General features: G+C 58.3%; 2 protein-coding genes across 2 annotated transcripts in view; both read right to left on the reverse strand.

The window, feature by feature from the left end:
• The window catches only part of RNASEK (ribonuclease K), a 321,727-nt gene that overhangs the window by 250,194 nt on the left and 43,587 nt on the right, over positions 1 to 27,946 (reverse strand). The gene's annotated exons all lie outside the window — the stretch shown is intronic.
• LOC122173084 (serine-rich adhesin for platelets-like) lies at positions 1,067 to 27,637 on the reverse strand. The gene is made up of 2 exons (XM_065569316.1): positions 27,279 to 27,637; positions 1,067 to 18,652 (listed from the first exon to the last, which is right to left on the reverse strand). Exons 1-2 carry the CDS (start codon positions 27,358 to 27,360, stop codon positions 1,245 to 1,247), a joined length of 17,490 nt encoding a protein of 5,829 aa, XP_065425388.1. The 5' UTR covers positions 27,361 to 27,637; the 3' UTR covers positions 1,067 to 1,244.

Here is a 27,946-nt window from a genome sequence, read left to right on the forward strand (position 1 = left end):
CCCTCATACCCCCGCCTTTGCACCCTTCTCTTGGACCTTGGTCATGAGTGAGCTCCCCGCCCCACAATGTGGGCCCTTATCTCCCTCACCTGATTCTGAAAGAGGATCTCAAAAGCTTTGAAGTCAGGGGAGCTCCGGTTCTCCAGGCTCAGGTTGAAGACCGCATTCACCACCTCCACGCTGACGTTGATCACTGCCACAACATCAACTGCCAGCAGGAAACAAAGGGGTGACTCACAGAGCACCCTCCGATGGGGCACACCTCAGGCGGTGTGGCCGGCACTCGTGGCAAGTTGGTTCCTGACAACCCCCAGGCTCCAGAGTCCCGTGGGTTACAGAAGAAACTCGCCTTCTACTGAACAAACCTCTCCAGGCCGCGGTGGGAAGCTTGAAAACACAGCCCCCGCGAAACCCAAAACCCAGATGGCAAATGCAAAGAACTGGACAAACTTCAGTCATCGGGCTTGGATGATCCCTCCCAGACTCAAACCTCCAGGAGTCTCTGAACACGGGCGATGTATTTTTTAGGTCTTCTGATTTTGAAGCTAGTCTTGCTTTGCTGTGGGCACCGGACTCCTGAGTGCTGGATGATTCAGTGGGACAGAACTGCTCCAAGTTTGGGGTGTGGGTGAGTGGGGAGGGATAAGCACAGGATACAACTGGGCTCCAGGGAATGCACGGGCACATCAGAAGGGTGCCCAGGGAAGGCACCCAATGGCACCAGCAAAGGAGACAGGTACCTCCTTGGAGCCGGGAGTCGGGGAATCAGAGTCCACATTTCAGGGCAAGGGGGCAGGCTGGCGAATGCACTCGGGAGGCTGGAAAGGGGTAAATAGCCCCAGAGGGGGACTCACCTATGGAGATGCTGTTTCTCAGCACGTCACAGCTCTGGCCCGTAAAGGCTGGGCGACAGGAGCACTGGGTCCCCTGCAGTGTCCCGTTGTTCTGGCACTGCATGGGGGCTGGTGTGGTGGACCCAGCTTCAGGAGAGAAGGAGAAAAGTCACAGCAACGAGTCACAGCAGCTCTTTGTACTGACACCCCACCCAGGGGCTGCCTGGGATGGGGCACAGGGACATCTCACCCGGCAAAGAGATGGAGCCACTTATGGGCTAGGCTGGCTAATTATACAGGGACCCCAAGATTGGGGCCCACATCGTGCCAGTCAGTAGTAAAATGAGGAATACAATTCAGGGGCTCCTAAGACCCCACTCCACTGCCCCACACCCTGCTCCCAGAACCAAGCTATTCATAAAGAGCCCAAAACTCACCCCTAGTAGTTCTAGTACCAGTGGGGTTTGCAGGAGGACGGCTGCTACCTGGAACAGAAACCGCTGTTGCCACAGTCGTTTCATTGGTGGTGGTTTCAGAAAGGGTTGTGTGAGAGACAGAAGTCAAGAAGGTGCTCTGGGTGGAAGAGAAGGTCACCGTTGGTGGTGGAGAGGATGTTGCCGAGGTTGTCTCACTGTTGCTCATTTCCATTGTGGTGTGCACAGAAGAGGGTGTTATCGCATTGTGTGTGTATGCCTCTGTCATTGGAAGAGAAGGAGAGCTTGCCATGGTAGTCTCTGTAGTTGTGAAAGCACCAGTTGGATGGGGGGGAACCAATGTCACGGTTGTCTGATTTGTGGTGACTTCAGAGACTGCTGGCTGTGTGATGGTCGTCCTTATGGAACTTTCACTGGACGATACTGTCAGAGTAGACTGGGAAGCCGTCGTCAGACTTTCTTCCCTTGTGGAAATTTCAGCTGTGCTCTGGACCGGAAGGGAGGTTGCCATGGGAGCCTCACGGCTTGCATATTCACTGAAAGTGAGGAGAGAGGAGGAGGTGCCTGTGGTGGGCTCAGCCGAGGTAGCGGGACTTCTCTCACCAATAGAGGAGGAGATGCTAGTGCTGGACTCAGCCAAGGTCGTGTGGTTGCTCTCGCGGGTAGAGGAGGAGGTGCCAGGGGTAGACTCAGATGAGGTCATAGAGATGCTCTTGCTGGAAGAGGAGGAGGTTCCCGTTGTGGCCTCAGCCATGGTCGTGTGGCTGCTCTCGCTGGGAGAAGAGGAGGTGCCAGTGGTGGACACGGCTGAAGCCGTGTGGCTGCTCTCACTAGGAGAGGAGGAGATGCCCGTGGTGGTCTCAGCCGACGCCGTGTGACTGCTCAGGCTGGGAGTGGAGTAAGTGCTCGTTCTGGTCTCAGCCACGGTTGTGTGGCTGCTCTCGCTAGGAGAGGAGGAGGTGCCCGTGGTGGGTTCGACTGAGGTTGTATGGCTGCTCTCGCTGGGAGAGGAGGAGGGGCCAGTGTTTGGCTCGGCCGAGGTTGTGGGGCTGTTCAGGCTGGGAGTGGAGTAATTGGGCATTGTGGTCTCGGCCAGGGTCGTATGTCTGCTCTCGCTGGGAGAGGAAGAGGTACCTCCGGTAGTCTCGGCCGAGGTCCTGTGGCTTGTCTTGCTGGGAGAGGAGGAGGTTCCTGTTGTGGTCTCAGCCACGGTCGTGTGGCTGCTCTCGCTGGCAGAAGAGGTGGTGCCCGTGGTGAACACGGCTGAGGTCCTGTGGCTGCTCTCACTGGCAGATGAAGAGGTGCCAGTGGTGGACTCGGTCGCGGTCATGTGGGTACTCTGCTTGGGCGATGAGGACGTGCCTGTGGCGGGTTCGACCGAGGTCGTGTGGCTGCTCTCGCTGTGAGAGGAGGAGGTTCCAGTGTTGGGCTTGGCCGAGGTCGCGGAGATGCTCTCGGTGTGAGAAGAGGAGGGGCCCGTGGAGCTCTCGGCCGAGGTCGTGTGGCTTGTCTTGCTGGGAGAGGAGGAGGTTCCTGCTGTAGTCTCAGCCACGGTCGTGTGTCTGCTCTCGCTGGGAGAGAAAGAGGTACCTGTCATGGTCTCGGCCGAGGTCGTGTGTCTTGTCTTGCTTGGAGAGGAGGAGGTTCCTGCTGTAGTCTCAGCCACGGTCGTGTGTCTGCTCTCACTGTGAGAGGAGGAGGTGCCAGTGTTGGGCTCGGCCGAGGTCGCGGAGATGCTCTCGGTGAGAAAAGAGGAGGTGCCCGTGGAGCTCTTGGCTGAGGTCGTGTGGCTTGTCTTGCTTGCAGAGGAGGAGATTCCTGTTGTGGTCTCAGCCACGGTCGTGTGGCTGCTCTTGCTGGCAGAAGAGGTGGTGCCCGTGGTGAACACGGCTGAGGTCGTGAGGCTGCTCTCGCTGGGAGATGAAGAGGTGCCAGTGGTGGACTCGGTCGCGGTCATGTGGGTACTCTGCTTGGGCGACGAGGACATGCCTGTGGCGGGTTCGACCGAGGTCGTGTGGCTCCTCTCGCTGGGAGAAGAGGAGGTGCCAGTGGTGGACACGGCTGAGGTCGTGTGGCTGCTCTCGCTAGGAGAGGAGGAGGTGCCCGTGGTGGGTTCGACCGAGGTTGTATGGCTGCTCTCACTGGCAGAGGAAGAGGTGCCAGTGGTGGACTCGGTCGCGGTCATGTGGGTACTCTGCTTGGGCGACGAGGAGGTGCCCGGGGTGGGTTCGACTGAGGTTGTATGGCTGCTCTCGCTGGGAGAGGAGGAGGGGCCAGTGTTTGGCTCGGCCGAGGTTGTGGGGCTGTTCAGGCTGGGAGTGGAGTAACTGGGCATTGTGGTCTCGGCCAGGGTCGTATGTCTGCTCTCGCTGGGAGAGGAAGAGGTACCTCTGGTAGTTTCGGCCGAGGTCCTGTGGCTTGTCTTGCTGGGAGAGGAGGAGGTTCCTGTTGTGGTCTCAGCCACGGTCGTGTGGCTGCTCTCGCTGGCAGAAGAGTTGGTGCCCGTGGTGAACACGGCTGAGGTCATGTGGCTACTCTCACTGGCAGATGAAGAGGTGCCAGTGGTGGACTCGGTCGCGGTCATGTGGGTACTCTGCTTGGGCGACGAGGACGTGTCTGTGGCGGGTTCGACCGAGGTCGTCTGGCTGCTCTCGCTGTGAGAGGAGGAGGTTCCAGTGTTGGGCTTGGCCGAGGTCGCGGAGATGCTCTCGGTGTGAGAAGAGGAGGGGCCCGTGGAGCTCTCGGCCGAGATCGTGTGGCTTGTCTTGCTTGGAGAGGAGGAGGTTCCTGCTGTAGTCTCAGCCACGGTCGTGTGTCTGCTCTCACTGTGAGAGGAGGAGGTGCCAGTGTTGGGCTCGGCCGAGGTGGCGGAGATGCTCTCGGTGAGAAAAGAGGAGGTGCCCGTGGAGCTCTCGGCTGAGGTCGTGTGGCTTGTCTTGCTTGCAGAGGAGGAGGTTCCTGTTGTGGTCTCAGCCACGGTCGTGTGGCTGCTCTCGCTGGGAGAGAAAGAGGTACCTGTCATGGTCTCGGCCGAGGTCGTGTGTCTTGTCTTGCTTGGAGAGGAGGAGGTTCCTGCTTTAGTCTCAGCCACGGTCGTGTGTCTGCTCTCACTGTGAGAGGAGGAGGTGCCAGTGTTGGGCTCGGCCGAGGTCACGGAGATGCTCTCGGTGAGAAAAGAGGAGGTGCCCGTGGAGCTCTCGGCTGAGGTCGTGTGGCTTGTCTTGCTTGCTGAGGAAGAGGTTCCTGTTGTGGTCTCAGCCACGGTCGTCTGGCTGCTCTTGCTGGGAGAAGAGGTGGTGCCCGTGGTGAACACGGCTGAGGTCGTGAGGCTGCTCTCGCTGGGAGATGAAGAGGTGCCAGTGGTGGACTCGGTCGCGGTCATGTGGGTACTCTGCTTGGGCGACGAGGACATGCCTGTGGCGGGTTCGACCGAGGTCGTGTGGCTCCTCTCGCTGGGAGAAGAGGAGGTGCCAGTGGTGGACACGGCTGAGGTCATGTGGCTGCTCTCGCTAGGAGAGGAGAAGGTGCCCGTGGTGGGTTCGACCGAGGTTGTATGGCTGCTCTCACTGGCAGAGGAAGAGGTGCCAGTGGTGGACTCGGTCGCGGTCATGTGGGTACTCTGCTTGGGCGACGAGGACGTGCCTGTGGCGGGTTCGACCGAGGTCGTGTGGCTCCTCTCGCTGGGAGAGGAGGAGGGGCCAGTGTTGGGCTCGGCCGAGGTTGTGGGGCTGTTCAGGCTGGGAGTGGAGGAACTGGGCATTGTGGTCTCGGCCAGGGTCGTATGTCTGCTCTCGCTGGGAGAGGAAGAGGTACCTCCGGTAGTCTCGGCTGAGGTCCTGTGGGTTGTCTTGCTGGGAGAGGAGGAGGTTCCAGTGTTGGGCTCGGCTGAGGTCGTGGAGATGCTCTCGGTGTGAGAAGAGGAGGTGCCCGTGGAGCTCTCGGCGGAGGTCGTGTGGCTTGTCTTGCTTGCAGAGGAGGAGGTTCCTGTTGTGGTCTCCCCCACGGTCGTGTGGCTGCTCTTGCTGGCAGAAGAGGTGGTGCCCGTGGTGAACACGGCTGAGGTCGTGTGGCTGCTCTCGCTGGGAGAGGAAGAGGTGCCTGTGGTGGGTTCGACCGAGGTTGTATGGCTGCTCTCACTGGCAGAAGAAGAGGTGCCAGTGGTGGACTCGGTCGCGGTCATGTGGGTACTCTGCTTGGGCGACGAGGACGTGCCTGTGGCAGGTTCGACCGAGGTCGTGTGGCTCCTCTCGCTGTGAGAGGAGGACGTGCCAGTGTTGGGCTTGGCCGAGGTCGCGGAGATGCTCTCGGTGTGAGAATAAGAGGTGCCCGTGGAGCTCTCAGCCGAGGTCGTGTGGCTTGTCTTGCTAGGAGAGGAGGAGGTTCCTGTTGTGGTCTCAGCCACGGTCGTGTGTTTGCTCTCGCTGTGAGAGGAGGAGGGGCCAGTGTTGGGCTCGGCCGAGGTTGTGGGGCTGTTCAGGCTGGGAGTGGATGAAGTGGGCATTGTGGTCTCGGCCACGGTCGTCTGTCTGCTCTCGCTGGGAGAGGAAGAGGTACCTGTCATAGTCTCGGCCGAGCTCGTGTGGCTTGTCTTGCTGAGAGAGGAGGAGGTTCCCATTGTGGTCTTAGCCACGGTCGTATGGCTGCTCTCGCTGTGAGAATAAAAGGTGCCAGTGGTGGACTCTGCAGAAGTCGTTTGGCTACTCTGCTTGGGCAACGAAGAGGTGGTGCCCGTGGTGGGTTCGACCAAGGTCGTGGAGATACTCTCACTGGGAGAGGAGGAGGTTCCCGTTGTCTCAGCCATGGTCGTGTGGCTGCTCTCACTGGGAGAGGAGGAGGTGCCCATTGTGGGCTCGGCCGAGGTCGCGGAGATGCTCTCGGTGTGAGAAGAGGAGGTGCCCGTGGAGCTCTCGGCTGAGGTCGTGTGGCTTGTCTTGCTTGCAGAGGAGGAGGTTCCTGTTTTGGTCTCAGCCACGGTCATGTGGCCGCTCTTGCTGGCAGAAGAGGTGGTGCCCGTGGTGAACACGGCTGAGGTCGTGAGGCTGCTCTCGCTGGGAGATGAAGAGGTGCCAGTGGTGGACTCGGTCGCGGTCATGTGGGTACTCTGCTTGGGCGACGAGGACGTGACTGTGACGGGTTCGACCGAGGTCATGTGGCTCCTCTCGCTGTGAGAGGAGGAGGTGCCAGTGTTGGGCTTGGCCGAGGTTCCGGAGATGCTCTCGGTGTGAGGAGAGGAGGTGCCCGTGGAGCTCTCGGCTGAGATTGTGTGGCTTGTCTTGCTTGCAGAGGAGGAGGTTCCTGTTGTGGTCTCAGCCACGGTCGTGTGGCTGCTCTCGCTGGCAGAAGAGGTGGTGCCCGTGGTGAACACGGCTGAGGTCGTGTGGCTGCTCTCGCTGGGAGAGAAAGTGGTACCTGTCATGGTCTCGGCTGAGGTCGAGTGGCTTGTCTTGCTTGCAGAGGAGGAGGTTACTGTTGTGGTCTCAGCCATGGTCGTGTGGCTGCTCTCGCTGGGAAAGGAGGAGGTGCCAGTGGTGGGTTCGACCGAGGTCGCCGAGATGCTCTCGGTGTGAGAAGAGGAGGTGCCCGTGGAGCTCTCGGCTGAGGTCATGTGGCTTGTCTTGCTTGCAGAGGAGGAGGTTCCTGTTGTGGTCTCAGCCACGGTCGTGTGGCTGCTCTCGCTGGCAGAAGAGGTGGTGCCCGTGGTGAACACGGCTGAGGTCGTGTGGCTGCTCTCACTGACAGAGGAAGAGGTGCCAGTGGTGGGTTCGACCGAGGTTGTATGGCTGCTCTCACTGGCAGATGAAGAGGTGCCAGTGGTGGACTCGGTCGCGGTCATGTGGGTACTCTGCTTGGGCGACGAGGACGTGCCTGTGGCGGGTTCGACCGAGGTCGTGTGGCTGCTCTCGCTGGGAGAGGAGGAGGTGCCAGTGTTGGGCTTGGCAGAGGTCGCGGAGATGCTCTCGGTGTGAGAAGAGGAGGTGCCCGTGGAGCTCTCGGCTGAGGTCGTGTGGCTTGTCTTGCTTGCAGAGGAAGAGGTTCCTGTTGTAGTCTCAGCCACAGTCGTGTGGCTGCTCTCGCTGGGAGAGAAAGAGGTACCTGTCATGGTCTCGGCCGAGGTCGTGTGTCTTGTCTTGCTTGGAGAGGAGGAGGTTCCTGCTGTAGTCTCAGCCACAGTCGTGTGTCTGCTCTCACTGTGAGAGGAGGAGGTGCCAGTGTTGGGCTCGGCCGAGGTCGCGGAGATGCTCTCGGTGAGAAAAGAGGAGGTGCCCCTGGAGCTCTCGGCTGAGGTCGTGTGGCTTGTCTTGCTTGCAGAGGAGGAGGTTCCTGTTGTGGTCTCAGCCACGGTCGTGTGGCCGCTCTTGCTGGCAGAAGAGGTGGTGCCCGTGGTGAACACGGCTGAGGTCGTGAGGCTGCTCTCGCTGGGAGATGAAGAGGTGCCAGTGGTGGACTCGGTCGCGGTCATGTGGGTACTCTGCTTGGGCGACGAGGACATGCCTGTGGCGGGTTCGACCGAGGTCGTGTGGCTCCTCTCGCTGGGAGAAGAGGAGGTGCCAGTGGTGGACACGGCTGAGGTCATGTGGCTGCTCTCGCTAGGAGAGGAGGAGGTGCCCGTGGTGGGTTCGACCGAGGTTGTATGGCTGCTCTCACTGGCAGAGGAAGAGGTGCCAGTGGTGGACTCGGTCGCGGTCATGTGGGTACTCTGCTTGGGCGACGAGGAGGTGCCCGGGGTGGGTTCGACTGAGGTTGTATGGCTGCTCTCGCTGGGAGAGGAGGAGGGGCCAGTGTTTGGCTCGGCCGAGGTTGTGGGGCTGTTCAGGCTGGGAGTGGAGTAACTGGGCATTGTGGTCTCGGCCAGGGTCGTATGTCTGCTCTCGCTGGCAGAGGAAGAGGTACCTTCGGTAGTCTCGGCTGAGGTCCTGTGGGTTGTCTTGCTGGGAGAGGAGAAGGTTCCTGTTGTGGTCTCCCCCACGGTCGTGTGGCTGCTCTTGCTGGCAGAAGAGGTGGTGCCCGTGGTGAACACGGCTGAGGTCGTGTGGCTGCTCTCGCTGGGAGAGGAAGAGGTGCCTGTGGTGGGTTCGACCGAGGTTGTATGGCTGCTCTCACTGGCAGAGGAAGAGGTGCCAGTGGTGGACTCGGTCGCGGTCATGTGGGTACTCTGCTTGTGCGACGAGGACGTGCCTGTGGCGGGTTCGACCAAGGTCGTGTGGCTCCTCTCGCTGTGAGAGGAGGAGGTGCCAGTGTTGGGCTTGGCCGAGGTCGCGGAGATGCTCTCGGTGTGAGAATAAGAGGTGCCCGTGGAGCTCTCAGCCGAGGTCGTGTGGCTTGTCTTGCTGGGAGAGGAGGAGGTTCCTGTTGTGGTCCCAGCCACGGTCGTGTGGCTGCTCTCGCTAGGAGAGGAGGAGGTGCCAGTGCTGGGCTCGGCTGAGGTTGTGGGGCTCTTCAGGCTGGGAGTGGATAAAGTGGGCATTGTGGTCTCGGCCACGGTCGTCTGTCTGCTCTCGCTGGGAGAGGAAGAGGTACCTGTCATAGTCTCGGCCGAGCTCGTGTGGCTTGTCTTGCTGAGAGAGGAGGAGGTTCCCATTGTGGTCTTAGCCACGGTCTTATGGCTGCTCTCGCTGTGAGAGTAAAAGGTTCCAGTGGTGGACTCTGCAGAAGTCGTCTGGCTACTCTGCTTGGGCAACGAAGAGGTGGTGCCCGTGGTGGGTTCGGCCAAGGTCGTGGAGATACTCTCACTGGGAGAGGAGGAGGTTCCCGTTGTCTCAGCCATGGTCGTGTGGCTGCTCTCTCTGGGAGAGGAGGAGGTTCCAGTGTTGGGCTCGGCCGAGGTCGCGGAGATGCTCTCGGTGTGAGAAGAGGAGGTGCCCGTGGAGCTCTCGGCTGAGGTCGTGTGGCTTGTCTTGCTTGCAGAGGAGAAGGTTACTGTTGTGGTCTCAGCCACGATCGTGTGGGTGCTCTTGCTGGCAGAGGAGGTGGTGCCCGTGGTGAACACGGCTGAGGTCGTGTGGCTGCTCTCGCTGGGAGAGGAGGAGATGCCCGTGGTGGGTTTGACCGAGGTTGTACGGCTGCTCTCACTGACAGAGGAAGAGGTGCCCGTGGTGGGTTCGACAGACATTGTATGGCTGCTCTCACTGGCAGATGAAGAGGTACCAGTGGTGGACTCGGTCGCGGTCATGTGGGTCCTCTGCTTGGGCAACGAGGACGTGACTGTGACGGGTTCGACCGAGGTCATGTGGCTCCTCTCGCTGTGAGAGGAGGAGGTGCCAGTGTTGGGCTTGGCCGAGGTTCCGGAGATGCTCTCGGTGTGAGAAGAGGAAGTGCCCGTGGAGCTCTCGGCTGAGGTCATGTGGCTGCTCTCGCTGGGAGAGAAAGTGGTACCTGTCATGGTCTCGGCTGAGGTCGTGTGGCTTGTCTTGCTTGCAGAGGAGGAGGTTCCTGTTGTGGTATCAGCCATGGTCGTGTGGCTGCTCTCGCTGGGAAAGGAGGAGGTGCCAGTGGTGGGTTCGACCGAGGTCGCCGAGATGCTCTCGGTGTGAGAAGAGGAGGTGCCCGTGGAGGTCTCAGCTGAGGTCATGTGGCTTGTCTTGCTTGCAGAGGAGGAGGTTCTTGTTGTGGTCTCAGCCACGGTCGTGTGGCTGCTCTCGCTGGCAGAAGAGGTGGTGCCCGTGGTGAACACGGCTGAGGTCGTGTGGCTGCTCTCGCTGGGAGAGGAAGAGGTGCCTGTGGTGGGTTCGACCGAGGTTGTATGGCTGCTCTCACTGGCAGATGAAGAGGTGCCAGTGGTGGACTCGGTCGCGGTCATGTGGGGACTCTGCTTGGGCGACGAGGACGTGCCTGTGGCGGGTTCGACCGAGGTCTTGTGGCTGCTGTCGCTGTGAGAGGAGGAGGTGCCAGTGTTGGGCTTGGCAGAGGTCGCGGAGATGCTCTCGGTGTGAGAAGAGGAGGTGCCCGTGGAGCTCTCGGCTGAGGTCGTGTGGCTTGTCTTGCTGGGAGAGGAGGAGGTTCCTGTTGTGGTCTCAGCCACGGTCGTGTGGCTGCTCTCGCTAGGAGAGGAGGAGATGTCTGTGGTGGGTTTGACCGAGGTTGTACGGCTGCTCTCACTGACAGAGGAAGAGGTGCCCGTGGTGGGTTCGATAGACATTGTATGGCTGCTCTCACTGGCAGATGAAGAGGTGACAGTGGTGGACTCGGTCGCGGTCATGTGGGTACTCTGCTTGGGCAACGAGGACGTATCTGTGGCGGGTTCCCCCGAGGTCGTGTGGCTGCTCTCGCTGTTAGAGGAGGAGGTGCCAGTGTTGGGCTTGGCAGAGGTCGCGGAGATGCTCTCGGTGTGAGAAGAGGAGGTGCCCGTGGAGCTCTCGGCTGAGGTCGTGTGGCTTGTCTTCCTGGGAGAGGAGGAGGTTCCTGTTGTGGTCTCAGCCACGGTCGTGTGGCTGCTCTCGCTAGGAGAGGAGGAGATGCCTGTGGTGGGTTTGAACGAGGTTGTACGGCTGCTCTCACTGACAGAGGAAGAGGTGCCCATGGTGGGTTCGACAGACATTGTATGGCTGCTCTCACTGGCAGATGAAGAGGTGCCAGTGGTGGACTCGGTCGCGGTCATGTGGGTACTCTCCTTGGGCGACGAGGACGTATCTGTGGCGGGTTCCACCGAGGTCGTGTGGCTGCTCTCGCTGTGAGAGGAGGAGGTGCCAGTGTTCGGCTTGGCCGAGGTCGCGGAGATGCTCTCGGTGTGAGAAGGGGAGGTGCCAGTGGAGCTCTCGTCTGAGGTCGTGTGGCTTGTCTTGCTTGCAGAGGAGGAGGTTCCTGTTGTAGTCTCAGCCATGGTCGTGTGGCTGCTCTCGCTGGGAGAGAAAGAGGTACCTGTCATGGTCTCGGCCGAGGTCGTGTGTCTTGTCTTGCTTGGAGAGGAGGAAGTTCCTGCTGTAGTCTCAGCCACGGTCGTGTGGCTGCTCTTGCTGTGAGAGGAGGAGGTGCCAGTGTGGGGCTCGGCCGAGGTCGCGGAGATGCTCTCAGTGTGAGAAGAGGAGGTGCCCGTGGAGCTCTCGGCTGAGGTCGTGTGGCTTGTCTTCTTTGCAGAGGAGGAGGTTCCTGTTGTGGTCTCAGCCACGGTCTTGTGGCTGCTCTTGCTGGCAGAAGAGGTGGTGCCCGTGGTGAACACAGCTGAGGTCGTGTGGCTGCTCTCACTGGCAGATGAAGAGGTGCCAGTGGTGGACTCGGTCGCGGTCATGTGGGTACTCTGCTTGGGCGACGAGGACGTGCCTGTGGCGGGTTCGACCGAGGTCGTGTGGCTCCTCTCGCTGGGAGAGGAGGAGGTTCCCATTGTGCTCTCAGCCACGGTCGTATGGCTGCTCTCGCTGCGAGAGTAAAAGGTGCCAGTGGTGGACTCTGAAGAAGTCGTTTGGCTACTCTGCTTGGGCAACGAAGAGGTGGTGCCCGTGGTGGGTTCGGTCGAGGTCGTGGAGATGCTCTCGGTGTGAGAAGAGGAGATGCCCATGGAGCTCTTGGCAGAGGTTGTGGGGCTGCTCACGCTGGGAGAGGAGGAGGTGCCAGTGGTGGGTTCGACCGAGGTTGTATGGCTGCTCTCGCTGGGAGAGGAAGAGGTACCTCCGGTAGTCTCGGCCGAGGTCCTGTGGCTTGTCTTGCTGGGAGAGGAGTAGGTTGCAGTGTTGGGCTCGGCCGAGGTCGCCGAGATGCTCTCGGTGTGAGAAGAGGAGGTGTCCATGGAGCTCTCGGCAGAGGTAGTATGGCTTGTCTTGTTTGCAGAGGAGGAGGTTCCTGTTGTGGTCTCCGCCACGGTCGTGTGGCTGCTCTTGCTGGCAGAGGAGGTGGTACCCATGGTGAACACGGCTGAGGTCATGTGGCTGCTCTCGCTGGGAGAGGAGGAGGTGCCCCTGGTGGGGTTGAGCGAGGTTGTACGGCTGCTCTCACTGGCAGATGAAGAGGTGCCAGTGGTGGACTCGGTCGCGGTCATGTGAGTACTCTGTTTGGGCGACGAGGACGTGCCTGTGGCGCGTTCGACCGAGGTCGTGTGGCTCCTCTCGCTGGGAGAGGAGGAGGTTCCCATTGTGGTCTCAGCCACGGTCGTATGGCTGCTCTCGCTGCGAGAGTAAAAGGTGCCAGTGGTGGACTCTGCAGAAGTCGTTTGGCTACTCTGCTTGGGCAACGAAGAGGTGGTGCCAGTGGTGGGTTCGGCCAAGGTCGTGGAGATACTCTCACTGGGAGAGGAGGAGGTTCTTGTTGTCTCAGCCATGGTCGTGTGGCTGCTCTCGCTGGGAGAGGAGGTGGTGCCCATTGTGGGCTCGGCCGAGATCGCGGAGATGCTCTCGGCGTGAGAAGAGGAGGTGCCCGTGGAGCTCTCGGCCGAGGTCGTGTGGCTGCTCTCGCTGGGAGACGAAGAGGTACCTGTCATAATCTCAGCCGAGGTCGTGTGGATGCTCTCGCTGTGAGAGGTGGAGGTGCCAGTGGTGGGTTCGACCGAGGTTGTATGCCTGCTCTCGCTGGGAGAGGAAGAGGTACCTCCGGTAGCCTCGGCCGAGGTCCTGTGGCTTGTCTTGCTGGGAGAGGAGTAGGTTGCAGTGGTGGGTTCGGCCGAGGTCGTGGAGATACTCTCACTTGGGGAGGAGGAGATTCTTGTTGTCTCAGCCATGGTCGTGTGGCTGCTCTCGCTGGGAGAGGAGGTGGTGCCCGTTGTGGGGTCGGCCGAGGTCGCGGAGATGCTCTCGGTGTGAGAAGACGAGGTGCCCGTGGAGCTCTTGGTAGAGGTCGTGGGGCTGCTCTCGGTGGCAGAAGAGGTGGGGCCTGTGGCGGGTTCGACCGAGGTCGTGTGGCTCCTCTCGCTGGGAGAGGAGGAGATTCCCATTGTGGTCTGAGCCACGGTCGTATGGCTGCTCTCGCTGCGAGAGTAAAAGGTGCCAGTGGTGGACTCTGCAGAAGTCGTTTGGCTACTCTGCTTGGGCAACGAAGAGGTGGTGCCCGTGGTGGGTTCGGCTGAGGTCGTGGAGATACTCTCACTGGGAGCGGAGGAGGTTCTTGTTGTCTCAGCCATGGTCGTGTGGTTGCTCTCGCTGGGAGAGGAGCTGGTGCCCATTGTGGGCTCAGCCGAGGTTGCGGAGATGCTCTCGGTGTTAGAAGAGGAGGTGCCCGTGGAGCTCTCGGCTGAGGTCGTGTGGCTGCTCTCGTTGGGAGAGGAAGAGGTACCTGTCATACTCTCGGCCGAGGTCGTGTGGCTGCTCTCGCTGTGAGAGGTGGAGGTGCCAGTGGTGGGTTCGGCCGAGGCCGTGTGACTGCTCAGGCTGGGAGTGGAGGAACTGGGTATTGTGGTCTCGGCCAGGGTCGTGTTGCTGCTCTCGCTGCGAGAGTAAAAGGTGCCAGTGGTGGACCCTGCAGAAGTCGTTTGGCTACTCTGCTTGGGCAACGAAGAGGTGGTGCCCGTGGTGGGTTCGGCCGAGGTCGTGGAGATACTCTCGCTGGGAGAGGAGGAGGTTCTTGTTGTCTCAGCCATGGTCGTGTGGCTGCTCTCGCTGGGAGAGGAGGAGGTGCTCGTTGTGGGCTCGGCCGAGGTCACGGAGATGCTCTCGGTGTGAGAAGAGGAGATGCCCGTGGAGCTCTTGGCAGAGGTCGTGGGGCTGCTCTCGCTGGCCGAGGAGGAGGTGCCCGTGGTGGGTTCGACCGAGGTAGTATGGCTGCTCTCGCTGGGAGAGGAGGAGGTTCCAGTGTTGGGCTCGGCCGAGGTCGCGGAGATGCTCTCGGTGTGAGAAGAGGAGGTGCCCGTGGAGCTCTTCGCAGAGGTCGAGGGACTGCTCTCGCTGGCAGAAGAGGTGGTGCCCGTGGTGGGTTCGACCGAGGTTGTATGGCTGCTCTCACTGGCAGATGAAGAGGTGCCAGTGGTGGACTCAGTCGCGGTCATGTGGGTACTCTGCTTGGGCGACGAGGACGTGCCTGTGGCGGGTTCGACCGAGGTCGTGTGGCTGCTCTCGCTGGCAGAGGTGCCAGTGGTGGACTCGGTCGCGGTCATGTGGGTACTCTGCTTGGGCGACGAGGACGTGCCTGTGGCGGGTTCGACCGAGGTCGTGTGGCTGCTCTCGCTGTGAGAGGAGGAGGTGCCAGTGTTGGGTTCGACCGAGGTTGTATGGCTGCTCTCGCTGGGAGAGGAAGAGGTACCTCCGGTAGTCTCGGCCGAGGTCCTGTGGCTTGTCTTGCTGGGAGAGGAGGAGGTTCCAGTGTTGGGCTCGGCCGAGGTCGCCGAGATGCTCTCGGTGTGAGAAGAGGAGGTGCCCGTGGAGCTCTCGGCTGAGGTCGTGTGGCTTGTCTTGCTTGCAGAGGAGGAGGTTCCTGTTTTGGTCTCAGCCACGGTCGTCTGGCTGCTCTTGCTGGCAGAAGAGGTGGTGCCCGTGGTGAACACGGCTGAGGTCGTGTGGCTGCTCTCGCTGGGAGAGGAGGAGATGCCCGTGGTGGGTTTGACCGAGGTTGTACGGCTGCTCTCACTGACAGAGGAAGAGGTGCCCGTGGTGGGTTCGACAGACATTGTATGGCTGCTCTCACTGGCAGATGAAGAGGTGCCAGTGGTGGACTTGGTCGCGGTCATGTGAATACTCTGCTTGGGCGACGAGGACGTGCCTGTGGCGGGTTCGACCGAGGTCGTGTGGCTGCTCTCGCTGGGAGAGGAGGAGGTTCCCATTGTGGTCTCAGCCACGGTCGTATGGCTGCTCTCGCTGCGAGAGTAAAAGTTGCCAGTGGTGGACTCTGCAGAAGTCGTTTGGCTACTCTGCTTGGGCAACGAAGAGGTGGTGCCCGTGGTGGGTTCGGCCGAGGTCGTGGAGATACTCTCGCTGGTAGAGGAGGAGATTCTTGTTGTCTCAGCCATGGTCGTGCGGCTGCTCTCGCTGGGAGAGGAGGTGGTGCCCATTGGGGGCTCGGCCGAGGTTGCGGAGATGCTCTCGGTTTGAGAAGAGGAGGTGCCCGTGGAGCTCTCGGCCGAGGTCGTGTGGCTGCTCTCGCTGGGAGAGGAAGAGGTACCTGCAATAATCTTGGCCGAGGTCGTGTGGCTGCTCTCGCTGTGAGAGGTGGAGGTGCCAGTGGTGGGTTCGGCCGAGGCCGTGTGACTGCTCAGGCTGTGAGTGGAGGAACTGGGCATTCTGGTCTCGGCCAGGGTCGTGTTGCTGCTCTCGCTGCGAGAGTAAAAGGTGCCAGTGGTGGACCCTGCAGAAATCGTTTGGCTACTCTGCTTGGGCAACGAAGAGGTGGTGCCCGTGGTGGGTTCAGCCGATGTCGTGGAGATACTCTCGCTGGGAGAGGAGGAGGTTCTTGTTGTCTCAGCCATGGTCGTGTGGCTGCTCTCGCTGGGAGAGGAGGAGGTGCTCGTTGTGGGCTCGGCCGAGGTCGCGGAGATGCTCTCGGTGTGAGAAGAGGACGTGCCCGTGGAGCTCTTCGCAGAGGTTGAGGGACTGCTCTCGCTGGCAGAAGAGGTTGTGCCCGTGGTGGCTTCGACCGAGGTTGTATGGCTGCTCTCACTGGCAGATGAAGAGGTGCCAGTGGTTGACTCGGTCGCGGTCATGTGGGTACTCTGCTTGGGCGACGAGGACGTGCCTGTGGCGGGTTCGACCGAGGTCGTGTGACTGCTCTCGTTGTGAGAGGAGGAGGTGCCAGTGTTGGGCTTGGCCGAAGTCGCGGAGATGCTCTCGGTGTGAGAAGAGGAGGTGCCCGTGGAGCTCTCGGCTGAAGTCGTGTGGCTTGTCTCGCTGGCAGAAGAGGAGGTGCCCGTGGTGGGTTTGACCGAGGTTGTATGGCTGCTCTCGCTGGGAGAGGAGGAGGGGCCCGTGGTGGGTTCGACCAAGGTTGTATGGCTGCTCTCGCTGGGAGAGGAAGAGGTACCTCCGGTAGTCTCGGCCGAGGTCCTGTGGCTTGTCTTGCTGGGAGAGGAGGACGTTCCAGTGTTGGGCTCAGCCGAGGTTGCCGAGATGCTCTCGGTGTGAGAAGAGGAGGTGCCCGTGGAGCTCTTGGCAGAGGTCGTAGGGCTGCTCTCGCTGGGCGAGGAGGAGGTGCCCGTGGTGGGTTCGACCGAGGTTGTATGGCTGCTCTCGCTGGGAGAGGAGGAGGTTCCAGTGTTGGGCTCGGCCGAGGTTACGGAAATGCTCTCTGTGTGAGAAGAGGAGGTGCCCGTGGAGCTCTCGGCTGAGGTCATGTGGCTTGTCTTGCTGGGAGAGGAGGAGGTTCCTGTTGTGGTCTCAGCCACGGTCGTGTGGCTGCTCTCGCTGGGAGAAGACGTGGTGCCCGTGGTGAACACGGCTGAGGTCGTGTGGCTGCTCTCGCTGGGAGAGGAGGAGGTGCCAGTGGTGGATTCGACCGAGGTTGTATGGCTGCTCTCACTGGCAGATGCAGAGGTGCCAGTGGTGGACTCGGTCGCGGTCATGTGGGTACTCTGCTTGGGCGACGAGGACGTGCCTGTGGCGGGTTCGGCCAAGTTCGTGGAGATACTCTCACTGGGAGAGGAGGAGGTTCTTGTTGTCTCAGCCATGGTCGTGTGGCTGCTCTCTCTGGGAGAGGAGGAGGTTCCAGTGTTGGGCTCGGCCGAGGTCGCGGAGATGCTCTCGGTGTGAGAAGAGGAGGTGCTCGTGGAGCTCTCGGCCGAGGTCGTGTGGCTTGTCTTGCTGGGAGAGGAGGAGGTTCCTGTTGTGGTCTCAGCCACGGTCGTCTGGCTGCTCTTGCTAGCAGAAGAGGTGATGCCCGTGTTGAGCACGGCTGAGTTCGTGTGGCTGCTCTCGCTGGGAGAGGAGGAGGTGCCCGTGGTGGGTTCGACCGACATTGTCTGGCTGCTCTCACTGGCAGATGAAGAGGTGCCAGTGGTGGACTCGGTCGCGGTCATGTGGGTACTCTGCTTGGGCGACGAGGACGTGTCTGTGGCGGGTTCGACCGAGGTCGTGTGGCTGTTCTCACTGTGAGAGGAGGAGGTGCCAGTGTTGGGCTCGGCCGAGGTCGCGGAGATGCTCTCGGTGTGAGAAGAGGAGGTGCCCGTGTAGCTCTCGGCCGAGGTCATGTGACTTTTCTCGCTGGGAGAGGAGGAGGTTCCCATTGTGGTCTCAGCCACGGTCGTATGGCTGCTCTCGCTGCGAGAGTAAAAGGTGCCAGTGGTGGACTCTGCAGAAGTCGTTTGCCTACTCTGCTTGGGCAACGAAGAGGTGGTGCTCGTGGTGGGTTCGGCCGATGTCGTGGAGATACTCTCGCTGGGAGAGGAGGAGGTTCTTGTTGTCTCAGCCATGGTCGTGTGGCTGCTCTCGCTGGGAGAGGAGGAGGTGCCCGTTGTGGGCTCGGCCGAGGTCGCGGAGATGCTCTCGGTGTGAGAAGAGGAGGTGCCATTGGAGCTCTTGGCAGAGGTCGTGGGGCTGCTCTTGCTGGGAGAGGAGGAGGGGCCCGTGGTGGGTTCGACCGAGGTTGTATGGCTGCTCTCGCTGGGAGAGGAAGTGGTACCTCCAGTAGTCTCGGCCGAGGTCCTGTGGCTTGTCTTGCTGGGAGAGGAGGAGGTTCCAGTGTTGGGCTCGGCCGAGGTCGCCGAGATGCTCTCGGTGTGAGAAGAGGAGGTGCCCGTGGAGCTCTCGGCTGAGGTCGTGTGGCTTGTCTTGCTTGCAGAGGAGGAGGTTCCTGTTGTGGTCTCAGCCACGGTTGAGTGGCTGCTGTCGCTGGGCGAGGAGGAGGTGCCCGTGGTGGGTTCGACCGAGGTTGTATGGCTGCTCTCGCTGGGAGAGGAGGAGGGGCCAGTGTTGGGCTCGGCAGACGTCGCAGAGATGCTCTCGGTGTGGGAAGAGGAGGTGTCCGTGGAGCTCTCGGCCGAGGTCATGGGGTTGCTCTCGCTGGGAGAGGAGGAGGTGCCCGTGGAGCTCTCGGCCGAGGTCGTGTGGCTTGTCTTGCTGGGAGAGGAGGAGGTTCCTGTTGTGGTCTCAGCCACGGTCGTGTGGCTGCTCTCGCTGGGAGAAGAGGTGGTGCCCGTGGTGAACACGGCTGAGGTCGTGTGGCTGCTCTCACTGGCAGATGAAGAGGTGCCAGTGGTGGACTCGGTCGGGGTCATGTGGGTACTCTGCTTGGGCGACGAGGACGTGCCTGTGGCGGGTTCGACCGAGGTCGTGTGGCTCCTCTCGCTGGGAGAGGAGGAGGTGCCCGTGGTGGGCTCGGCCGAGGTTGTGGAGATTCTCTCGGTGTGGGAAGAGGAGGTGCCCGTGGAGCTCTTGGCCGAGGTCGTGGGGCTATTCTCGCTGTGAGAACTGGAGGTGCCCTTGGTGAACACAGCTGAGGTCGTGAGGCTGCTCTCGCTGTGAGAGGAGGAGGTGCCCATGGTGGTTGTGGCTATCCCTGTTTTAGTCATCCCTGAGGTGCTGTTTGCTGTGGTTGTTGTCGCTGTCCCTGTTTGCAATGATATTTCTGCTCAATATTTTATCTCCAGTGTTATAATTTGAAGCTGATATTTGCAACAGGACCTAAGATTGTTGTACACCCAAAGGTCATTTCTCAGGGTTTTTGGCACCAAAATCTCTTTGGTTATCCCGCCTTGAGAATCCTCCCTCCCTGCCGATTTCCCAGCGTCTCTCATATGCACATTCCTCACCGGTTTACTTGGGTCCCTATTCCCATAGAAATCACCTTCCAGTTCACAAAGGCAAATTCAGGTGGTTCTGCGGTGACCATTCATGGGACCAGGGAAACCCTCCATCTCTCCTTCTCACTGATAACCAAGGGGTCTATCCCCAGCTCTGGTAGAGGTCTAGGGGCTACTGACAATTATGGACCATTATGCAAACTGTTTCCCTTGTAACCAGACCCTGGCATGAACCAAATCCCATTCCAGAGCCCGGGAGAGAACCCAGGTGTCGTTGCTCCCAGCTCCCCCTGCTCTAACCCATCAGCCCCCATGCCCCTCCCAGAGCCAGGCAGAGAACCCAGGAGTCCTGGCTCCCAGCCCCGCCCACTCTAACCCACATAAGAACATAATATAAGAACATAAGAACGGCCCTACCTGGTCAGACCAAAGGTCCATCTAGCCCAGTATCCTGTCTATTGACAGTGGCGAATGCCAGATGCCCCAGAGGGAGTGAACCTAACAGGCAATGATCAAGTGATCTCTCTCCTGCCATCCATCTCCATCCTCTGACAGACAGAGGCTAGGGACACCATTCCTTACCCAGCCTGGCTAATAGCCATTAATGGACTTAACCTCCATGAATTTATCCAGTTCTCTTTTAAACGCTGTTATAGTCCTAGCCTTCACAACCTCCTCAGGTAAGGAGTTCCACAAGTTGACTGTGCGCTGCGTGAAGAAGAACTTCCTTGTATTTGTTTTAAACCTGCTGCCTATTAATTTCATTTGGTGACCCCTAGTTCTTGTATTATGGGAACAAGTAAATAACTTTTCCTTATCCACTTTCTCCACATCACTCATGATTTTATATACCTCTATCATATCCCCCCTTAGTCTCCTCTTTTCCAAGCTGAAGAGACCTAGCCTCTTTATTCTCTCCTCATATGGGACCCGTTCCAAACCCCTAATCATTTTAGTTGCCCTTCTCTGAACCTTTTCTAGTACCAGTATATCTTTTTTGAGATGAGGAGACCACAACTGTACGCAGTATTCGAGATGTGGGCGTACCATCGATTTATATAAGGGCAATAATATATTCTCAGTCTTATTCTCTATCCCCTTTTTAATGACCCCTAACATCCTGTTTGCTTTTTTGACCGCCTCTGCACACTGTGCAGACATCTTCAGAGAACTATCCACGATGACTCCAAGATCTTTTTCCTGACTTGTTGTAGCTAAATTAGCCCCCATCATATTGTATGTATAGTTGGGGTTATTTTTTCCAATGTGCATTACTTTACGTTTATCCACATTAAACTTCATTTGCCATTTTGTTGCCCAATCACTTAGTTTTGTGAGATCTTTTTGAAGTTCATCACAGTCTGCTTTGGTCTTAACTATCTTGAGCAGTTTAGTATCATCTGCAAACTTTGCCACCTCACTTTTTACCCCTTTCTCCAGATCATTTATAAATAAGTTGAATAGGATTGGTCCGAGGACTGATCCTTGGGGAACACTGCTAGTTACTAGGGTGACCAGATGTCCTGATTTTATACGGACAGTCCTGATTTTTGGGTCTTTTTCTTATATAGGCTCCTATTACCCCCCCCCCCCCATTCTGATTTTTCACACTTACTGTCTGGTCACCCTACTAGTTACCCCTCTCCATTCTGAGAATTTACCATTAATTCCTACCCTTTGTTCCCGGTCTTTTAACCAGTTCTCAGTCCATGAAAGGACCTTCCCTTTTATCCCATGCCAGCTTAATTTACGTAAGAACCTTTGGTGAGGGAGCTTGTCAAAGGCTTTCTGGAAATCTAAGTACACTATGTCCACTGGATCCCCCTTGTCCACGTTTGTTGACCCCTTCAAAGAACTCTAATAGATTAGTAAGACACGATTTCCCTTTACAGAAACCATGTTGACTATTGCTCAACAGTTTATGGTTTTCTATGTGTCGGACAATTTTATTCTTAACTATTGTTTCGACTAATTTGCCCGGTACAGACGTTAGACTTACCGGTCTGTAATTGCCGGGATCACCTCTAGAGCCCTTTTTAAATATTAGTGTTACATTAGCTATCTTCCAGTCATTGGGTACAGAAGCCGATTTAAAGGACAGGTTACAAACCTTAGTTAACAGTTCTGCAACTTCACATTTGAGTTCTTTACGAACTCTTGGGTGAATGCCATCTGGTCCCGGTGACTTGTTATGTTAAATTTCTCAATTACTTCCAAAACCTCCTCTAGTGACACTTCAGTCTGTGACAGTTCCTCAGATTTGTCACCTACAAAAGCCGGCTCAGGATTGGGAATCTCCCTAACATCCTCAGCCGTGAAGACTGAAGCAAAGAATCCATTTAGTTTCTCCGCAATGACTTTATCGTCTTTACGCGCTCCTTTTGTATCTCGATCATCACGGGGCCCCACTGGTTGTTTAGCAGGCTTCCTGCTTCTGATGTACTTAAAAAAACATTTTCTTATTACCTTTGGAGTTTTTGGCTAGCCATTCTTCAAACTTCTCTTTGGCTTTTCTTATTACATTCTTGCACTTAATTTGGCAGCGTTTATGCTCCTTTCTATTTACCTCACTAGGATTTGACTTCCACTTTTTAAAGGAAGTCTTTTTATCTCTCACTGCTTCTTTTACACGGTTGTTAAGCCACGGTGGCTCTTTTTTAGTTCTTTTACTGTGTTTCTTAATTTGGGGTATACATTGAAGTTGGACCTCTATTATCGTGTCTTTAAAAAGCGCCCATGTAGCTTGCAGGGATTTCCCTTTAGTCACTGTACCTTTTAATTTCTGTTTAACTAACCCCCTCATTTTTGCATAGTTCCCCCTTTTGAAATTAAATGCCACAGTGTTGGGCTGTTGAGATGGTCTTCCCACCACAGGGATGTTGAATGCTATTGTATTATGGTCACTATTTCCAAGCGGTTCTGTTACAGTTACCTCTTGGACCAGCTCCCCAGATCCTGCGCTCCACTCAGGACTAAATCTAGAGTAGCCTCTCCCCTTGTGGGTTCCCGTACCAGCTGCTCCATGAAGCAGTCATTTAAAGTATCAAGAAATTTTATCTCTGCATTTCGTCCTGAAGTGACATGTTCCCAGTCAATATGGGGATAATTGAAATCCCCCACTGTTATTGAGTTCTTAATTTTGATAGCCTCTCTAATCTCCCTTAGCATTTCATCATCACTATCACCGTCCTGGTCAGGTGGTCGATAATAGATCCCTAATGTTATATTCTTATTAGAGCATGAAATTTCTATCCATAGAAATTCTATGGAACATGCGGATTTGCTTAAGATTTTTACTTCATTTGATTCTACATTTTCTTTCACATATAGTGCAACCTTCCCCACCCCCGCACAACCTGTTCTGTCCTTCCGATATATTTTGTACCCCGGAATGATTGTGTCCCATTGATTGCTCTCAGTCCACCAGGTTTCTGTGATGCCTATTATATCAATATCCTCCTTTAACACGAGGCACTCTAGTTCACCCATCTTATTATTTAGACTTCTAGCATTTGTGTACAAGCCCTTTAAAAACGTGTCACTGTTTATTTGTCTGCCCTTTTCTGATGTATCAGATTCTTTTTTATGTGAATGTTTCTCATCTGATCTGGCCCCTACTTTATCCTCTTCCATCCTCTGCTCCTGACTATACCCTGGAGATTCTCTATCATTAGACTCTCCCCTAAGAGAAGTCTCTGTCTGAGCCACATTCTCCTCTGCAGCAGTCGGCTTTCCCCCATCTCCTAGTTTAAAAACTGCTCTACAACCTTTTTAATGTTTAGTGCCAGCAGTCTGGTTCCACTTTGGTTTAGGTGGAGCCCATCCTTCCTGTATAGGCTCCCCCCATTCCAGAAGTTTCCCCAGTTCCTAATGAATGTAAACCCCTCCTCTCTACACCATCGTCTCATCCACGCATTGAGACTCTGAAGCTCTGCCTGCCTACCTGGCCCTGCGCGTGGAACTGGGAGCATTTCTGAGAATGCCACCATAGAGGTCCGGGATTTCAGTCTCCTCCCTAGCAGCCTAAATTTGGCCTCCAGGACATGTCTCCTACCCTTCCCTATGTCATTGGTACCTACATGTACCACGACCACCGACTCCTCCCCAGCACTACACATAAGTCTGTCTAGATGCCTCGAGAGATCCGCAACCTTCGCACCAGGCAGACAAGTCACCGTACGGTTCTCCCGGTCATCACAAACCCAGCTATCTACGTTTCTAATGATCAAATCTCCCACTACTAACACCTGCCTTTTCCTAGCAACTGGAGTTCCCTCCCCCGGAGAGGTAACCTCGGTGCGAGAGGTAATACCAGCACCATCTGGAAGGAGGGTCCCAACTATGGGAAGGTTTCCCTCTGCTCCCGTTGACTGCTCTGCTTCCCTGGGCCTTTCATCCTCCTCAACAGCGCAGGGGCTGTCTGACCGGAGGTGGGACAATTCTACAGTGTCCCGGAAAGCCTCATCAACATACCTCTCTGCCTCCCTTAGCTCCTCCAGTTCCACCACCCTGGCCTCCAAAGTCCGTACGTGGTCTCTGAGGGCCAGGAGCTCCTTGCACCGAATGCACACATACGCCACCCGCCCACGGGGCAGGTAATCAGACATGCTACACTCAGTGCAATAAACTTGATACCCCCCACTCTGCTGCTGGGCTTCTGCCTGCATTGTCTCCTAGTTAATGAAAGGGTTGTTTAAAGCAAGAAGTTTTGAATGTAGTTTGGGCTATAGGTTTTAAGGGGAATAAAGGGACCCCCGCTCCCTTCCCACTCCCCTTCCAAACTCCCTTGCGAAACTCCCTGTTAGCAGCCCCTGTTCACACCAGCCCCCACTCCACTCCCAGAGCCGGGGAGAGAACCCAGGAGTCCTGGCTCCCAGCCCCCCCTGCTCTAACCCACCAGCCCCCACTCCCCTCCCAGAGCCGGGGAGAGAACCCAGGAGTCCTGGCTCCCAGCCCCCTGCTCTAATCCATCAGAGCCCAACTCCCCTCCCAGAGCCGGGGGGAGAACCCAGGAGTCCTGGCTCCAAGCCCCCACACCCCTCCCAGCACCGGGGAGAACCTCCCTCTGGAATAGCACCTCTCTCCCCTGCCCCCTCCCGGAGAGCTGGAAGCTCTGTCTGCATTGGCAGCCAACGCCCGCCAGACACAGCCCTTCGCAAGCAGGGCCCAGCCCCATTGACCCACAGGAGGGAGGAGGATCGGGTTATGGGGGGGCTATGGGGGACAAGCACAGAACAGCCCTTAACAGCAACATCCCTGCAGTGGGGTTCCCAATTCTCCCTCCCCCAGGAAATACCCTAGATTTGTCTCACTCCTGCCCCATGGGCACACAGAGTGGCCCTGTTGCGGGGGGGGGTGATACTAACCCCTGCAGTCTCAGCTGCCCGGGTCACCCCAGAAGTGGGGGGATGCTAGGAAGTGGGAATTTTCAGTCACATCTCTATGCCTGCCTCAGTTTCCCTCTGCACTTTGCCTGACTACCCAGCGTACCGAGGGTTAATGCTGCCTGTGACCAGTGCGGGGGGAGACAACAACACACACCACTGCCTGGGGTGACATGAACGGGGCCCTAGCAGACCCAGCTGCAGCCGCCCCCCAGCACAGAGCTCCCCGAGGGCATCCCCAGGACAGAGCAGGCGGCTGGGGAAGGGCGGGGACCCGGCATTGCCAATTGTGGTCGGGCGCATTCCTGGAGGTTTCATGCCACGACACGTCTTTAATTCAAGGTTAATCTTTAGTTCCTGGAGACTCCAGGGCACACCTGGAGGGTTGGAAACCTGGGGGCTGGGACACGGGGGTGGCCGTTGGGGAGAGGTGCGGCCCCTGACTACCCCTAGGACTAGGGCCAAGAGGAGGTGCTGGAGCCGGCCGGTCCAGCTGAGCCGGCTGGTGGCTCTGGCTCGGCCCAGCCCCTCAGGGCTGCGCAGGGACCGGTCTGAGCCAGCGGTGCTGCAGATCGCCCCCACCCCACCCCGCGGGAGCAGGGCGCCCTGAAGGGAACAGGACGAGCCGGAGTCTGGCAGGGCCGGGGAAGCCGCAGGGAGCCCGGGGAGGGGGGCTGGTGCCGGAGGGTCTGCGTGGGTCACTGGGGCCGGGCTCGTTAAATGGGTCACACCCGTGGGACTAGTAAATGTGACAAAGTGGGACTGTTCTTAATGTTTTCCTCAGTTTCCCCTATGCAGTTCTTAAGTATCTAGGGGGTGGGATCAGGGTGTCTGGTTGCTGCAGAGCAAAGGGCCAGGGTACATAAATGCCCGACACTCTGTCTCCTGGCAACTGATGGCCTGGGCCCCTCCTCTGCAAAGGTGCCAACTGAAGGTGTTGGAGACAAAGGGGTCAGGTGGCCTCCTGGCCCGGGAAAGAGACAAAGCCCAGAGAAGGAGGGGCTGGACGGGAGTTTGGAGCTGGCTGGGGACTGGAAGGGAGGGCGGACGTGGGTTTGCCTCGCGGGGCCCCAGAATGGACCCGGCGGAGGGGTCCCATTCGCTGTACTTACAAGCTCTGTTTTAGACCATGTTCCTGTCATCTAATAAACCTCTGTTTTACTGGCTGGCTGAGAGTTACGTCTGACTGCGAAGTGGGGGGTGCAGAACCCTCTGGCTCCCCCAGGACCCCGCCTGGGCGGACTCGCTGTGGGAAGCCCACGGAGGGGCATATGCTGAATGCTCCCAGGGGAGACCCAGGAGGTGAAGCCATGTGAGCTTCTTGCCCTGAAGACGGTCTGCTCCGAGGGAGAGGAGGCTCCCCAAAGTCCTGACTGGCTTTGTGGGGAGCAGTTCCAGAGCATCGCCCGGGGACGCCGTGACAGTGACAGACCAGGGCATAGACCGGACCCTGGGGTTTTGTGATATCCCTCTCCCCATCCCCTGCACGCACATACCACTGCTCCCCCCAAACCCATCCTCCCTCCGTCCCCCCACCTCCACACCCCTCCTCTCCCAACCCCTCCATCCCCCACCTCCAGCCATCCATCCTCCATCCACCCCACACACTGCTCCATCCATCCATACCCTTGTCCCCCCACACCCTCCTCCATCCATCCTCCCACCCCACTGTGCCCCCCACCCCTCCTCCTTCCATCTCCCCCCACACTGCTCCATCCATCCATCCCCTGGTCCCCACCACACCCCTCCTCCATAGACTCATAGAAGATTAGGGTTGGAAGAGACCTCAGGAGGTATCTAGTCCAACCCCCTGCTCAAAGCAGGACCAACCCCAACTAAATCATCCCAGCCAGGGCTTTGTCAAGCCGGGCCTTAAACACCTCTAAGGAAGGAGATTCCACCACCTCCCTAGGTAACCTATTCCAGTGCTTCACCACCCTCCTAGTGAAATAGTGTTTCCTAATATCCAACCTAAACCTCCCCCGCTGCAACTTGAGACCATTGCTCCTTGTTCTGTCATCTGCTACCACCGAGAACAGGCTAGATCCATCCTCTTTGGAACCCCCCTTCAGGTAGTTGAAAGCAGCTATCAAATCCCCCCTCACTCTTCTCTTCTGGAGACTAAACAATCCCAGTTCCCTTAGCCTCTCCTCATAAGTCATGTGCTCCAGACCCTAATCATTTTTGTTGCCCTCCGCTGGACTCTTTCCAATTTTTCCACATCCTTCTTGTAGTGTGGGGCCCAAAACTGGACACAGTACTCCAGATGAGGCCTCACCAATGTCAAATAGAGGGGAACGATCACGTCCCTCGATCTGCTGGCAATGCCCCTACTTATACAGCCCAAAACGCCGTTAGCCTTCTTGGCAACAAGAGCACACTGTCGACTCATATCCAGTTCTCGTCCACTGTGACCCCTAGGTCCTTTTCTGCAGAACTGCTACCTAGCCATTCGGTCCCTAGTCTGTAGCAGTGCATGGGGTTCTTCTGTCCTAAGTGCAGGACTCTGCACTTGTCCTTCCATCCCCCCCACCACCACCACTCCTCCCCAACCCCTCCTGAATCCACCCCTCCATCCCCCCACACCCCTCCTTCATCTACCCCCCCACCACTCCACCCCCCTAACTGCTCCTTCATCCACCCCTCCATTCCCCCCACACACTGCTCCATCCATCCATCCCCCTGTGCCCTCACACCCCTCCATCCCCCCAACCCCTCCTTCATCCACCCCTCCATCCCCCCACCTCCAGCCATCCATCCCTGTCCCTCCCACACCCTTCCATCCCCCCCCACTGCCTCCAACTACCCCTTCCACCCCTCTCCCCACACCCCTCCTCCATTCATGCCCCCACACTCACACACTATAGGGTGCCATGGGGGGCTGGGATGCCGGGGACAGGGGGGCTGGAGGGTGTCCAGGCAGCCATGGGGGGCTGCAGTGGATGGGGGTGCCAGCTAATTCTGTAGCCCTCTGTGTCCCAGGGACTTAGCTGGGCCCCCGCCCCACCCCATGGCTCGCCCTCCCCCCAGTGGTCCCCTGGGAACTCACCCCCCATGGAGACCAGGGCCAGGGCAGCCCAGAGGCAGAGCGCCACAGGCATCATCCCCACGCTCCAGTCATGGGTCCTCATGGGCGGGGGGCGCAGGCGGGTGCCGGAGGGGCTGGTGCTGGGCTCTGGAGAGGAGGATGCAGCAAGGTACCCTCCGGGATCCTGCTGGGAGCTGAAGTGCCGCCCAGGTGGATGTTGGATTTCATAGAGGGAGGAGAACAGGTGGGAGGGGCCCCCAGGCGTCCGTCCAAACCACAGCCATCTGGCTGATAAGGGAGCCCGCGCCCCATTCCGTGCCCCATACCGCCAGTGGGGCCTGGCAGCTGGCACCCCAGAGCCCTGAGGGGCTGGGTGGGGGGCTGCTGCCCTCCCGGGGCTGAGATGAGGGGCCACAGACCGGGCGGTGCCAAGCGCGGAGCAGGGAGCCACTGGCAACAACTGTTTCAATAGCTGGGCAAATATTTGGAGGAAACCTGTTGCTGGAACCCGGTGTGAGGGAGCTTGAAAGATCTGGGCCGGCTGCCCGAGCAGAGGATTTCTCGCTCTGTGTCAGGGCTGCTCTGGGCACCCCATCCCCGTGGCCTCTGGGCTCCTCCTGGTGCATCCTCACACACACCCTGCCCCCGCCACTGCCTGGCCAGGAATATCAGGGGAGAGGATCCCACCC

The sequence above is a fragment of the Chrysemys picta genome, chromosome 16, assembly GCF_011386835.1.
Source record: "Chrysemys picta bellii isolate R12L10 chromosome 16, ASM1138683v2, whole genome shotgun sequence".
In the NCBI taxonomy this organism is placed as follows: Eukaryota; Metazoa; Chordata; order Testudines; family Emydidae; genus Chrysemys; species Chrysemys picta.